Here is a 15,861-nt window from a genome sequence, read left to right on the forward strand (position 1 = left end):
TAAGCTTGATTGTAAAATTAAAAATATGTCTTTAATCCAGGTCCAGAGCTTTCAACCACAACTCATGGTCTTCCTCAGTGGAGTTTGCTCAGTCGTCAGATATATCAGCTGAATTATCTCCATGACAACTGAGCAAACTATCTGCTGGAGAAGACAGTGAGATGTAGCTGAAAGCGCTTAAAAAAGCTAGTAAGTGGACCTTGAATTGAGATTTTTTTTTCCCCCATAAATAAACAAAATGAAAAAATGAAATAAATGGAAAAACCCTACAAAAATATTTTAATGTTTAGATATACAAAATGGTAATAATAATAAAAAATTAAATCCATAAAAATTAAATAAAGCTAAAAATCAAACTTGTAAAACAAAAAATAATTAAATTCAACAGCAACATTTGGTCCCCAGAAAGAAAAAAAAAAGCGATAAAAATGAAAATACCCCTACAAAAATGTTCATCACATAAAGAGTAAAGATTCCTTGTAATAATCTAAGAAAAAGAAATGAATGAAAATTGAATAAAACTGAATTCAAGTCACGTGTTCGGTCCTCACAATGGAACAAAAAAAAAACAGCGATTAGGAGATGGGATCAGATCTTTCAGAGGCTTCGTCTCATCTTCCTCCTCAGCCCCGAAAAAAATCTGCGCTAACCTCACTGATATGAAAAATGAAAAGGTCTGAAATAAGAATCAAAGTGCTGATCATCTCCTGCAGCCAGACAGTGTAATAACAGTCTGAAACAGCTTCACAGAGGAGAGAAAAAAAAACAAAAGAATCAGGTGGAGCCTGAGTTCAAACTGGAGCAGAGAGGAAGAGGAGGAGGAGGAGGAGGAGGAGGAGGAGGAGGAGAGGATTCGCTTCTCTCCTCTCTCTCTGCTTAACAGATCAGACACTCTACTAATGATCTCCCTCTAACACTTCATCACTCACTCTCCCACGCACACGCACACACACACACGCACACACACACACACACACACACACACACACACACACACACACACACACACAGAGGATATTACAGCACAGATCTGAAGAGAAGACAGATGATAAGAGAAGTGAAGCTGCTTTAATAGAAAATACTAACATCATCCTTCAGATGCTCTCCAGCTCTGTCTCTCTTACTGGCAGACACACACACACACACACACACACACACACACACACACACACACACACACACACACACACACACACATACATACACAAACAGACACACACACACACACACACACATACATACATACACACACTCAGTGCTGCCTCGTAACACATCAAATGAAGGATTACATAACTGCAGTGTGAGTGGAGGGTGTGAGAGAGTTTGTGTGCACAGCTGAGACTTTGAGGAAATGAAATTGTGTGTGTGTGTGTGTGTGTGTGTGTGTGTGTGTGTGTGTGTGTGTTTGCACCAGTGGATGAATTATGTAAAGGCTGGTTAGACAACTCACTCTTCTTGCATGACTGTAAAAAATGGAGAATTTACTAAATTTAAGAGCTCCGGGTCACTGATTCATTACAATATTCTCTGATTCTTATTAAAGGTACTTGTTTGTGCACATACTTCTTTTTCACTCGTTCTTTTTCACTGGTTATTTTGGGAGTTCTTCCTGGAAAAATGTCTGTCAGTATTCAGTCAAACTGCAGCAATAACCGTCAGAGTAGTGATGTTTTTGGAGCTGTGAGTGAGAGGAAGAACTGCCTGACACGCTGTTTGCATGATAGCATTTTCAAATGTCCGGCCTTTTTTCACTCTGTGCTCCAATGACATTTGAGCAAGTTTGGTACCTTGGTCAAGTTACATCAATCATTTGTTAGCAAAACACTATCATTAGCTAAATCAAGATATAACCATTAATGATCTATTTAGAACTGGACACCGGATGCAAAGATGGTGCCAGTTTGGTCCAGTGAGATTTGCTCACCCAGCAGATACGCCAAACTTTCGTGGTATTCATCCCACTGAAGTTCCTGTCCTGAGTTCCCTCTCTCCCCTTAGACTTTAAATAGTTTCATGTTTAAATCACTTTAGTTAGCACGAGGAAAGTTTTACAAGTGTAAAACCTCCACGGATCAAAAATTCATCATAGAAAGAGTCATAAAAATAATAAAATAATTTTACTTTGCGGAACACGGGAGTTGCTGGTCTACCGAAGCCTCAATCAGTTAGTTAGTTTGTGTTATTGTGTCTTGTTGTGTGTTGTTTATCGATCGAGGCAGTGCTAAACACAACACGCAAACTCAACTAGACAGACAATAAATGGACAGTTCCTGTAAGGACCAGTAGAACCGTAATGATCAGATAAAGTTGACCCTCCCCCGGCTCCTCACCTGCTGTTTCTTGAGCAGGATGTTGACGGATGTCAGATCTTTGCCGTAGTCGTCGGACTGCAGCTGTCCGTCCAGGCTGGCGAGCCACTTGTCGAGGTCGGCGCAGCTCTGGGTGAACAGCTCCGCCTTGTTGGCGTCAAACAGACACTTGGCCTTGGTCTGGGTGGTCGACTCCAGGTCCTCCCACATTGTTTTCAGGGACGCCAGCTTCTCTTTAACCATGGCCTCTGTGTCTGGCTTCTCTGCCATCAGCGCCTTCCCATCCTGAAAGATAATATTTGTTTTAACACTCAGCTCTGATTGGCTAATTAAACAGCATGTCTGATGCTGGTCTTCTCCTCTCCTCCATCCCACCTTGTCGATCTTGTCCAGCCACTCCTTGTTGGACTGCAGCTCGGCCATGAAGGCCTGGTGTTTGAGCCACTTGCTGTGGAGGTTCCTGGCTTCGTCGTACGTCATGTCCTGAGCTGTCAGCATCTTCTCGTTGATCCACAGGGAGAGCTGAGGATACACAGAGTTACCTGGACTAAAACCCACAAACACCAATATCTGCCTGATCCAGAACTCTCTGTTAAGTTCCTGCAGGTTTTCTGAACTATTTTAATATAAAGTGGTACGTATGTGTGGTGTTTTACCTCCTGGCAATCCTGCAGGAACTTCTGCAGGTCTCTGTTGTCCTTCAGCCTCGACAACAGGTCGTTGGCAGCAGCTCGGTTCTTCTTGTGTCTGTAGAACAAAAAGCAGGATGTTCATGAGTGAAGAGTTTTCTGTGGGATGTTCTCCCTGTGGCTTCAAAACAGTTTTGTACTTCCAGATATAAATAAAGGCACTTTGTCAGACTGAGTCCCTTAGATGCGGGTGCAGGCAGGGCTGCAGTGCCTTGCTGAAGAGCTACTGGAAGGTAATTAATGAAGGACAGGAGACTGTTAATAATCTAATTTCATCCAGTGACTCAACTATAGCTTCTTTAGGCTCCTATTCAAATGTTAAAAGAGTGTGTAAAGGCTTATGATGATGCTCTGTCTGTTTTTGCAGCAGGTTTGGGTTGATGGCATTCAATACACTGATTTGGCACAAAATTTGACCATTTTGGACCTCTGAAGAATTAATTAAAATGATCGAAAATCCCTTAAAAATACCACATTAAGACACCAAGACGTCAAGGAACACCACAGAAAAATTCACGACATGAGATTTCTGTAAGCATTGCATAATTCAGCGATTGGATGATGAGCACTTTGCTCAGAGATGTCCATATTGTCAATATAGATAGTAAAGCCACCCATCCTCTGAAGGCTGCAGGTCTGAAGTTTCCTGAGGCTGTGATTATCATAGAGGTCACTACAGGTCTTTTTATACAGTGGGGCCAGGTTTAAAAATGGTCTAGCTACAATAAAATAGCTAATATTGGCACTGATATCATTAAAATATCCTAGAACCTCTGAGCTATCAGAACACAAACTTAAATAATAATAAAAATCAGTAACAAGCACAATCCTCCAGACAAAGTGACAGTTACCTCTGCTCGATGGAGTCCACCTTCTCCTGGATGCGCTCGGCGTTGATGTTGCCGTCAGTTACCAGACGCTTGCCGGTGTCGACCACACCGCTGATCTTCTCCTCATTGGCGTCCATGGTGGTCATGAAGTCCTCCTGCTTCTTGATGGCGGCCTCGGCGCCCTCCAGAGTGGTGGGCATCTCGGTGTGAGCTAAGACGTACTCCTGACACACAAACACACACAAACACACACAAACACAGAGGAGACGTTAGAGTGTAATGATGACATTCAGCCATTAGATGGCGACTCCTGCTTCACCTGCTGAAATGATGATGGAATCAAAATATCCTATCTATATAATAAGTTTGTGTAAGTAGTATTGTTTTCATTTAATATACTATTATATGACTTGAAACATACAGAAAATTATTTAAACTGCCTAAACATGTTGCTGTAATGAAGGCCTTCTACCACTTGGTGGCAGCACCTGACCTTCCCATAGTGACAAGGGAGGCTCCAGTTATGGTGGATGGAGGAAAAGGAGGAGAAGGACAAAACGTCATTTGAAATACAAACATCAAAGTGTCCCACAGCCACTTTAAATGTCGTTTTGTCTGAACAAACAGTTCAAACCAAAAGAAAAGCAGGAAATCCTCTGTGATTATTTTTCTGTACGTTGATTAATTAACTAATTGTTCCAGCTCTACTTCTATCCAAGTTTTTATCCTGCACAGGATCAGGCCGAGTTGGAGCTTATCCCAGTATGGACTGGGTGAGGGGTGGTGTACGCCCTGGAACAGTGAGTGTGAGGGAGATCTGGTCGAACCCACATGATACCGGACTTGATGAAGACCCAGTCAGAGATTAAAGACATACTGCTGCCTGTAGTATTCCTAAAATATCTCTTTATTTATCAATATTTCTCGATATGTTATCATTTATGATCATCAGGTTTACCTGGTTGTTGAGGAAGGCCTCGGCCTGCTTGGTGTCCCTGAGGAACAGCTGGTAAGCGTGGGACTGGGACAGCAGGTTCTGTCGGTTCTCCCACATCTTGTGCAGCTCGTTCCAGCCGGTGTCGAGCGCCTGCAGCCGCTGTCGCAGGAACATGTACTGTGCGTCCGTCTGGCCCTGTGTCACCATCTCGCCCATGTCCCGCATCTTCTGGTAGTCCTCCTCGTAGTTGCGGATCTCGTTCTTGATGCCCTCGTGCTGAGCCAGCAGCTTCTCGGCCTCAGCCAGGGTGTTGGGCATGTCCTCAGAGGCGATGGCCGTCTGCGTCCGCGACAGCCAAGACTGGAAGTCGTCCAGCTCGCGCAGGAACTGCTGCAGCTTGCTGGCCTCACCCAGGGACTCTTCCCGGTTCTTCATGGTGTCCTGTTAACAGAAAACAGGGAAGTCATGTATTAATCACAGGACTTTTTTCTATTAAAGTTACTGAAAGTTTGCACAAAATCAACATTCTTTGTTCGTCAAGTAAAATTCTGGTTGATGAAGTTCTTGGAAATATTATTAATAAAGTCTTTGATCATAATAAAGGTTGAATGGAGGACAACTGGACTTCACTGAAAACTTTTTCAGTCCTGAAGAAGCCACTTGGAAAAGAGGCGAAATGTTTTCAAATGCAGTTTCCTTCAATTCAACCTTTGAACCTCTCTTGGATCACCATGATCCTGACGACTGAGGATCTTCACAGACACCTTTGATGAGAAACACCTGAGAGGATTTTCTGGTGTGATAGAACTGTCATACAATTCTTAACTACGGCATCCATCGAAATGATGAACTCTAGTCTCTAGCAAGTTGAATTTAAACCAGGAACAGGGGGACGTTTGTAAGTGACCGATATTCTGTCCTACCTTCATCTCGTCCCAGACGCCGGTGATCTCAGCCAGACGTCCTTTGATGGCCTCAGACTGCTCCGGGTGTTCTGAGGCCAGACGGTCCGCCTCTTTTCCCAGGTCACCCAGTTTGTCTTCGATGGCTGCCAGGTCGCGTTCCATCCCTGTCAGCTTCCTCTGCAGAGCCATGACGCCAGCCAGGTCGTTGCCCAACTCCTGGGTCGACTCGATCACCTGGCGGAGGACAGACAGAGAGGACAGAGGGAGTAAAGAGGAGAGTTTAATTAAAATAAATCACTGTGACGAGAACCATGCTGATTGGACAATCTTTTCTAATGTGAAAAAATATTTATAGTGCAACTAGGTTGCTAGCTCTGAGGCTGTTGTTTTTTTCCTGTAAGTGACGGGGGAGTGCAAATAGCAGAGACAGCATGTCACCTGAAGCCCACGTCCAATGTCAGGCTTATACCCACAGTCTACATCGGGTGAGTCAGACTATTTTTAGTCTTCTGCCCTAAAAAATCTAAAATTTCATGATCAACTTGAGACTGTTGGACCAACTGTCAAGAGTCCATACAGACTTCACTAATCTAAGGGAAATTTTGATACAACAATCTGTTTTATGAGCCAGTTTTTATCAAAATATCTAATTTTGAAAAATTTGCAATAACCCATAGATGCGTATCATCATATTATGTCAAAAAAATTCTTCTAATTCTTATTTTTCTTTGCTAAAAGTGTTTCGTGTGCAGCCAAAATCTTTTGTTGTGTCTGTACCTTGGTCTTCTCTTTGATCCAGGACTTGGTCTCGTTGCACTCCAGGTGGTAGTTCTGGACGCCCAGAGCCGAGTTCAGGCTGTCCTTCTTCTGGTCCACCAGGTCTCTGAACTGACTCCACCTGGACAGACGGAGGGACAGAGACACCATCAGCAACAATATGAACTAATACTGAAACTGAAGCACATACCTACATACATATGTTTATAAATCTGCTTCATACCAGTTTATCTTCCATTTAAATCGACTTAAGTGACCTTAAATCCATAGATTTGTTGCTTGTTTAATTCCGGTTTAGTTACCTTCTGAATTATTTGATGTATCTGTGTGATTGTTGTTTAATTGCCTGATCGTTTAGTTGTCCCAGTGATTTATCCCCAATTAATGAATCCCAGTTTATTAACCAGTATAATCTGAATGAAATGACTTGACAATCTCAGTTTATGAACTGGTTTCATCCCAGTTAAATTACCTGGTGTTGAGTTTGTCCTGCTGAGCTTTGATCTCCTTCTCGCTGGGATGTCCGCTGTGGATCAGTTGCCTGGCAACCTGGTTCACCACGGCAACGCGGGACGCCTGGTTGTTCATCTCCGGCTCCAAACTCTCGAATCTGGACAGAGACAGACGGAGACACACACCATGAGACACACTGATGTTTAAATCCTGACTTCTATGTTTTACAAAATGTTCTGTCAGTAACTCTTCTTTAAAAGAACATTTATTCATCCTTGTTGTGTTACAGTTACATGTTCAGCATCTCAAACTCTTGCAAGAACACCGTAGCTGTGTCTCCATCTGAACTGTCACAAATTTTAACTGAATTTTGAGTAAATCACTGCTGTTATGAGATTTTTAGGAGATAAGCAGTGGGTGGTGCCAATTACTTAAAACATAAGGTAACTAAAAATGGCAACCATGTTCTCAGTTCTGGCAACTAAAAACTGATTCCCGGTCAGCAGGCAAGCAACCGCTTTTGAAAGTAAGTGTTGAGCCCTGTGACAAATCCGTGTTTAGATAAAATCATCTGCAGGGCTCTGACTGACACACAAACGACTTCATCAATGTTAAAAATGTTCAGTAAATGTGTCAGGTTTCATGACACTACTGAGAGAAAAAAAAGTATTAGGTAATCATGAAGAAGAAAATGTTCTCAGCTGACGTCTGCTGCTGCTTTTAAATAACACACACACACACACACACACACACACACACACACACACACACACACACACACACACACACACACACACACACACACAGTTAACCAGCGTCTGGGAAAGGATTCATGTGATGTTTTGCGGTCGAGGAGAAACAAGTGGCTGAAAACCAGAGACAGAGGCTTCTGTGAACGAACCACGTAACCACAGTCCAAAATACACACTGACTCACACACACACAAACGCACACACAATATGCCTCTTAAACAGTGTGGAACCTGCAGTCTGCTGTAATTAACAGTTTACTGCTGTGGTTCCCACAGTCTGCAGCATCCAAACAACAAACTGATGGAGCACATAAAATAGATAGACAGCACTCCAAACCCACCAAACTCCATTGATGAAATCGGTAATTTTAGCTCACAGAACACAGGAGTTGTTGGTCTACTGCTGCCTCAGTCAATAAGATTGTTTGTGTTATTTTGTGACTTTCTGAATTAACTGTGTAAAATGCAGAAGTCACACAATAACACAAACAAATTAAAGGATCCAAGCAGCAGTAGACCAGCAACTCCTGTGTTCTGTGAGCTAAAAATTACAAATTTTGTCAATGGAGTTTGGTTGATTCTAAGAGAGCGATATTTGGCTTATATAACAGCAGTTTCCTGTCAGAAAAGTCTGCCTGACAGCAAGGTAAAGTGGTGAAAATATTCTGAATATAGCTTACACTAAAACTGATATTGATATTCTTAGGTTTTAGGATTTTCTTGATAAACAGACTCTCCTTCTCTGGTCCTCACCTGTGTTGGACGACCTCCAGGTCCTCCAGTTTCTCAGGGATCTCCATGCTGTTGAGCCACTGCTCCTTCTCGTCGATCCAGACTTCGCAGGCGTTCCCTTCACTCATCATCTTGTAGAGCGCCAGAGCATCCTGCAGCGCCTGCTTCCTGAGCCGCGTCAGCTCCACCACCTCCTTGTAACGCTCCTCAATGCCCGCCAGTCGGTTCTTGACCTGCAAACACATAACCAGCACCAACCAAAGACCATCAGAGACTGAAACCAGGTGATGGACAGAACTTTACTTCTGCATATTAGTTCTAAATATTTCTATTTCATATAAAATGAAAACAAAAGGTTCATTATGAAACACAGGGAGTCTCCACAGATGCAGAGGTCTGCAGAGCTCAGTGTTGTGTTCCTGGTGTTGTGTTTGAGTTTCACCTCCTCAGAGTTGGTCTTCTCAGGCGCCAGCGTGCGGGACTGTTCATGCAGAGCATCGATGACGGGCCGGTAGCTGCTGATCTCCTCGGCCACATCTTTGTGTTTCTTCACCAGAGTCTGAGTGGAGAACTCGTCGTGGCCGACGTCCACGCTGGAGACGATCCGCAGAACGTCCAGCATCCACGTGTCGATGTCATCGGCATCGGCCTGCAGGGAGGAGGCGAAATGTTTAATACATTCAAACACACTACAAATACAGAAAATCTTTCATCTGTCATCTGCCACAACATTTTTATAGTTTTTTGTTTTTTTTAAATCAGGGTTTTACAGATGTCTGCAGATGTTGGACCAGAAAAAAGAATTTCTCAAATTTTTACATGTCACAGCAGAAAACTTCCATTTTCCTGATGTTTTTTTTCTTTTTCTTTTAGCAATGTCAGGGTACGTGAGGCTGTCAAGGTGTGCAGGGTGTTCATTAAAAAAAAGAAGAAAGAAAAAAGAATCTTATTTTGTGGCCTGGGACTTTTTCTTTTTGCTGTGATATCAGACTATCACTTTTTTATATTAGTATTGTCTCACAGATTAAAAATCTGGCAGGTGACGTCTCTCATGGCATGTAACAAACTCTGTGATTGGTTAGAGAGCTGCACCTGCCTCAGACCCCAGATATTTTTAGTTGTATAATTAATGAAATGCTTCTTTCCTATTTCTGTGTTGTTGTGATCCTGCATAGAAAGACAGACCTGAATGGGTCCAGATGAAAGACACTGACCTGGAACTGGTGCTGGTTGCAGGCCTCCTGCAGACGAGCTTTACGGACGGCAGACAGACGCTCCAGAGCCGCCCACTGCTCCTGCAGCACAGAGAGGAAAGAGGAAATGATGCAATAACATGAGACTGTGCATGTTTGAGGAAGGATTTACATGAAAATATTTCCTCAGATACGTTGCATGTTTGTTCAGGATCACGTCCTCGTTTCAAAGGTAAAACAAAACAAAGGAAGAGGAAACGTTTTCAACAAACATCAAAAACTCAGTCGTCATGTTCAAAGTGTTTCAGGACTGAACTGTAGAAATACTGACACCATCAGTCCAACAAGCAGTTCTTACAGCATCAAAACTGATTTTCTTTTTTCTTTTTGACCATCTAACAAATTCTTGTTATTATACTTATCATTTTCAGACACATTTCTAAAATAAAAATTGTCTAACTGTTTAATTTTTGAAGCTTAATGTCACACAGAAAGTATCAGGCCTGTTAAAATAAAGCTGATAATAAAGTATATTATATACAAGAGCCGCATGATATCGATATTTTCCAACTGATTTTGACTGATGCTGATTTATGCACACATTTTCTCTCCTGGAGTGAATTCACATATTATTCTGCCAGCTCTTATCATGATGCTCCACTGGCAGATGCAGATATAAAATTCAGTGCTTTTCAAAATGGATCACTGGACAAAATAAGCAAACTACTGCTGACAGGTTTTTTTTTTTTCTCTGAGTTCCTCTGAAATTCATCATAATGTTCAGGCTGAGTGTTTGTTTTGGAGCAGAGCTCTACATCCTCGCCTAAATTATGGTTTTAAAAGTGTGGGGTTTTTTTACCCCCTTACATTGTTGCTTTTAGTCAAACAAAAATCAAACTCTGACTAAAAATTACATCATTTTTTTTCTCCCACTTATAATCATATAGTTTTAGTCAAGCGAAAAATCACAATCTAGCTAAAAGATGTTTGTTTGCCCCTTTGTGTGACCGATTTTAGTAGAAACCAGATTCTGTCTCTTCAGTGAAATGTCAGAGATCAGACAGACTTTTAATTTATTTTTAAATGTTTTGAACTTTTTATCTGTTCCTGATGCAGCAGCAGTGACGCCAGACGGTGAATCTAATATGGCGTCTGAGACGATCTCTCAGCCACACCCAAAAGTAGGAAACAGGATATGTGCGACAAGTTGGGGCTAATTCCTTGATTTCAAAATAAAAGTTGACACAGTCAGTGGTAGAAATCCTTGCAAACTGTTTTCACACCAGATTTCCATAAAAATTGAAAATCACACATATAGTCACAGCATGAAACTTTTAATATGTTACAAAAAACTACATTTCCCAAAATACCAGGACAAGATTTGGTCCTTGATAAGAGGTTGATATTGTGCGAATTTAAACTGGACAAACCTGCAGCTGTGTGCTGAAAAGACCTCTAAAGACTTGATTAAAGACATTTTGAGACTTTTTCAGACTTCTTTGAACTCACTAAAACAGATTTATAGTTTCCTCTGACAGGTTATGGAGCAGCGTACCTGGATGTCCTGGATTCGTTCTTTAATCTTGTCGGCTCCAAAGTGTTTGTTGGCCACCAGCTCCTCGCCCTGTTTGATGGTCTGCTGCAGGTGGGCGGCGCGCCCGCTCATCTCGTCCTCGAAGGCTTTGTGCTGACTCAGCAGCCGCAGCGCTCCCGTCAGATCTTTCCCATAATCCTCGGAGGACAGAATCTGTTCCTTCTCCCTGATCCAGCCCTCCTACAAAACACCAGGGCCAAAGTCAGTGCTTTTAGTTTGGAATTTTTGATTTAACTCTGAATAATTGTAATAAAACTGATAAGAACCTCTTCAGCCATTTCCCAGAAGAACTTCCAGAGGCGGCGGGACTCCTCGAGGCGAGCTCGCCGCTCAGCCGCCAGCTGGCTCAGCTCCTGGTAGCAGAAGTCCATGTGAGCAACACGGTCGCGGATGATCTGAGGATCGCAGGGTTTATAACCTGAAGAGGAGGAAGAAGGAGAGGAATGATCATTTATTTCTGTCAATAACGAGAACTGGAACGTCCTCTCTCCATCTGTCTGTCTGTCTGTCTGTCTGTCTCACCCTCCATGTCGTCGGCGAACTTCTGAGCGTTGCTGTTGACGTTTTTGACCCGGTCGGCCTGGATGGCGATGTCGGCCTCCACCAGAGCGTGTTTCTGCAGCAGGTCCTCCACACCCAGCAGGTGTTTCCCATAATCCTGAGAGAGCAGCAGCATCTGCAGGGAGAGACAGCAGGGTCAAAGGTCAAAACTAGTCCTAACTCTTTTTGTTTCTTACATTCTGTGGATCCAGAAGAATCTGGAATATCACGGTTCAGGAATTTATCAGCTCTGGAGTGATTTTTTTCAGCTGCAGAACCACAACCGTCGTACTTTTCCCGAAATCTTTTTTTAACAATGTCGTCTCAACCTAAACAACTGAACATAAACTTTGCCTTCATACAACGCAGTAAGAATTAAACTAATTCAAGGTGAAACCAGGACAATTCTGATCCAAAAACAGATTAACAAGACAAAGAATCTTTCAGTTTGACCCGTCCTCTGTACCTTCATCTCGTCCATCCAGTCCATGATGTAGAGCATCTCCTGGAAGACTCTCTGCAGGCCCAGGTTCATCTCCAGCCTCTGCCTGCGGGCCTTCAGCAGCTCCAGCAGGTACTCCCACAGCCGGATCACGTTGTCCTTCCTGGCCGTGATGCGTTTGATGTCATGGTAACTCTCCGCCTCCAGCTCCTTCGCCACGGCAACCACCGCCTGCAGCAGTGAGAGGAAGGAGGAGGATGACGAGGGGAGGGAGGGACGGACGGACAACATAAGAGAGATTTTAGGTTAAAAACACTCAACAAAAACAAAAATGTCAGACAAACAGATGTAAATGTTTTCAGACAGTGAAATTAAAATGACAAACAATCAGTATTTTCATACAAAAAATGACATGAAGCATCTGATACAAACTTGTTCTAATTCTCAGTTTGATAAAATCAGAGTTTAAAAAAGGATGCAGGTGATGAACCGACCTGAACTCGCTCCTCGTAGGCGGCGATGTCTGTTTCTATGGCTTCATGTTTCTTTGTGGCGGCTTCAACGGCCTGGAGGTCAAATCCAAAGTTATCCTGCAGGAAGACGGAGGAAAGGACACAAGGAGAGAACAGAGATGAAAGGAAACAAGGAGAGAAGGCAAGCAGAGGAGACGAGGACAGGAGAAAAGAAAGGAAAGAGGAGAGCAAGGAAAGGGGACAAGGAGAGAAAAGAGAGAAAAGGAAAGAAGGAGACAGGAGAGGAAAGAAAGGAGAGAAAAGAAAAGAAAGGGAACAAGGAGAGACAGAAGGGGAAAAGAAACAAAGAGTGCATAGAGAAGAAAGGAAAGGAAACAAGGAGGGAAGAACAAAGGAAGGACAGATGAACAAATGGATTAATTATTATTTTATGAGAGTTTTATGAATGACTTGAATGAATGTTCTTTGTGAACAGGACTGACTGTGTTGATTGATTGACTGATTGATTAATTTGATGTATTTTGGTAAAAATCTGTTGTACAGGTGTGTGTGTGTGTGTGTGTGTGTGTGTGTGTGTGTGTGTGTGTGTGTGTGTGTGTGTGTGTGGTTACCTGGGAGACGAGCCTCTGGTTCTCACTCAGCCACGTCTCCCTCATGGCGGCTTTGCGGTCGAAGCGTCTTGCGAGCTGCTCCAGTTTCTCCTGACGAATCAGCTCCGTCCTCAGAGCCAGCTCCCGCTCGTGCTCCGCCTTCTCCAGACGCTCCCACGCCTAAAACAAACACACACAATACACACAACATCAGCTGAGAAGCTTTTGATTTTAATTTTTCAGTTTCAACCATTCTTAATATTAAACAGAGTCTCTATTTACATTACTATCATTAATATCAACATTGAACCATTTTTCTACAGTCGATCACAGACACATCAGGACTAATTATCAATAACTGATGACATCACAGCAGGTGTGTTCACCTTGTTGATGTCAGAGATGAGTTTTCCTTCTCTCGGTGTGTAAACTTTCTGGTTGTTGGCTCTCATCTTACTCTGGATGGTGAACAGGAGAACCTCCAGGTTTCCCTTCTCTGTGAACCTGCACACACACACACACACACACACACACACACACACACACACACACACACACACAAATAACAGTTTTATATTACACATCAGTATGGTATTTTTGAGGTCAACACTTTACAGTGTGCTGCATAAAATGGAAATAATTATGGCTGAAGTGGTATACAATTGTATGCATGCAACTGTGACCTCATCACGCGTGCACACGCTCATTTTATATTTCAGTGGATCAAAAAAGTTACAGTTTTTAAAAAATTTCTGCATGTTTTTTATTTTTTTCTTTTAAACATCACTTTCTCTTGTTAAAGCCTGATGACGGTCGTGTTTAGGTTCATTTAGCTGTGAGTCACGGAGACGAAGGCGCCTCTAAAACAAACACAAACAAAGACTGAACCTCCGTCATAATTACAAGAAGCCCGGTCGTCAATTTCCAATCAGATCCGCAGTGACTCTTTCCAGAAAATCATCTGCATTTGTGTTCATGTTCAGACTGAGTTTTGTTTTTCCTCCTTCAGTCCGTGTGGGAGGAGAACTGCGGCTTAAACGTGCAGCAACGACTCCTGAGTCATGAGTAACAAACTGTGAAATATCTGGTTTACAGGGAGAGATGAAGGGGGGGGGGGGGGGGGGGGGGGCATCTGTGCACCCATTCGTTATTCTCGCTTTGCTTCTTTAACATGTAGAAAAAGAGAAAGAGTTTGAGCTCTAAACAGGGAAAAACAGGAGGAGAAAAAAGATGAACAGAATCCGGGGGAGTGAGAAAGAAAAAGAAAAAGAACAGAAATAAACAGTGAGAGAAAAACAGAATAGAGCTACTGCTAAATTAGGTTCAGGCCTTGTTTACACCTGGTATTAACATTTCCATCTGGTTCACACAGATGTAAATGATGTTTGGACTCTCTGACCTGCCAATACAAGCAGCAGATGTTTGTGAACACTGTCTGTTTCAGCTGATTTCATCATTCAACCAGTAACTACCACATCACCACACTCCATTTAGAAATCACGCAATTTAGAGAGCTGTTGTGAGAAGAGAAACTTTATAAATATGTTTGTGAAAAAGGACAAATTCTTAATCATTCATGTCTTCTTGTAAATTTAGCATTAAATTCAACACATTAAGTTTTCTTTTCTTTCCTTTGTGTCAGTTTGTCACAGCATCTCTGTACTGGTGGCTACGCAATGTCTGAAGTGTGTCTGACTGCAACACACTGATTGCACCATTTACACTAAATTTGTGAAAGAAATTGATGGTAGACATGTCAAATTTTATAAATACACTAAACAGCAACCAACTCCCTTTAAAAATTGTGCATTTTTATGAGTTGTTAAGTGAAAAGAAACTTTATAAACATTGTAAAACGTTGTCTATGACAAAGTCTTAATTCTTTGGGCCTTCTTGTAAATTTGTCAAATATTTTACATGAAGTTATTTATTTCTCTGTGTAAAAATATTGTGTCTGTTTGTCCCAGATTATTATATATTACAAGAACACATTTGGTCTTTGCAAACAGAAGTGATGTGGCGATGTATTAGAATAATGAGAATAGTTAGTTCAGATTACCCAAGATGTTAATACCAGGTGTAAACAGGGCCACTAATCTTACTTTTCAAATTAGCCACTAATACTAGACACCATTTGAGAGAAGTTGAAAGTCAGTGAATACTGTGTGGTTGTTAGGGTGCTGACTGACTTTGGTGGTTTCTCCACGGTGCGGTAGGTGTTGAACGCCTGCAGCTGCTGCTGGACTCCCACCAGAGAGTTGGCGAACTTCCTGTTGTTGAGGATGATGATGGTCTGTTCGATCCACTCCAGCAGGTCCGAGGCCAGAGACTCGTACTTCTCAATCATCTTCTCTGTCTCGATGGCGTTGTCAAGGACCTGGAAAGCACGCATACACACACACACACACACACACACACACACACCAGAGGAAACATGGTTAAAAAACAGCAGCATGCTCCTTTAACTGTCTGCTGAGTGCTGGGCGTCTGTGGTCACCTTTCCGATTCTCTTCCCCTCCACCTTCAGAGCCTTCATCTTGGAGAAGTAGTGGTAGTAGGTCACCACATAGGTGATGATGGACTTCTCATCAGGGTGGTCCACGCTGATGTCTGCAGACACACACACACACACACACACACACACAC

The 15,861-nt window shown here is 42.6% G+C and overlaps 1 protein-coding gene across 3 annotated transcripts in view; it reads right to left on the reverse strand.

Moving 5' to 3' along the window:
- The window catches only part of LOC146314999 (spectrin beta chain, non-erythrocytic 1), a 136,812-nt gene that overhangs the window by 24,087 nt on the left and 96,864 nt on the right, over positions 1–15,861 (reverse strand). For all 3 annotated transcript variants that reach the window (XM_084736645.1, XM_084736643.1, XM_084736646.1), the window contains 20 exons: positions 15,713–15,825; positions 15,405–15,592; positions 13,602–13,719; positions 13,237–13,395; positions 12,647–12,742; positions 12,177–12,383; positions 11,693–11,846; positions 11,437–11,588; positions 11,132–11,350; positions 9,598–9,678; positions 8,826–9,032; positions 8,405–8,616; positions 6,920–7,057; positions 6,448–6,568; positions 5,689–5,904; positions 4,787–5,206; positions 3,850–4,052; positions 2,966–3,056; positions 2,685–2,831; positions 2,331–2,594 (listed from right to left, as the gene is read on the reverse strand). In XM_084736645.1, the coding sequence (XP_084592771.1) occupies positions 2,331–2,594; positions 2,685–2,831; positions 2,966–3,056; positions 3,850–4,052; positions 4,787–5,206; positions 5,689–5,904; positions 6,448–6,568; positions 6,920–7,057; positions 8,405–8,616; positions 8,826–9,032; positions 9,598–9,678; positions 11,132–11,350; positions 11,437–11,588; positions 11,693–11,846; positions 12,177–12,383; positions 12,647–12,742; positions 13,237–13,395; positions 13,602–13,719; positions 15,405–15,592; positions 15,713–15,825 (3,506 nt within the window). The remainder of the gene's footprint in view (positions 1–2,330; positions 2,595–2,684; positions 2,832–2,965; positions 3,057–3,849; positions 4,053–4,786; positions 5,207–5,688; positions 5,905–6,447; positions 6,569–6,919; positions 7,058–8,404; positions 8,617–8,825; positions 9,033–9,597; positions 9,679–11,131; positions 11,351–11,436; positions 11,589–11,692; positions 11,847–12,176; positions 12,384–12,646; positions 12,743–13,236; positions 13,396–13,601; positions 13,720–15,404; positions 15,593–15,712; positions 15,826–15,861) is intronic.

The sequence above is a fragment of the Lutjanus erythropterus genome, chromosome 14, assembly GCF_056507025.1.
Source record: "Lutjanus erythropterus isolate fLutEry1 chromosome 14, fLutEry1.hap2, whole genome shotgun sequence".
Classification (NCBI taxonomy): Eukaryota; Metazoa; Chordata; class Actinopteri; order Lutjaniformes; family Lutjanidae; genus Lutjanus; species Lutjanus erythropterus.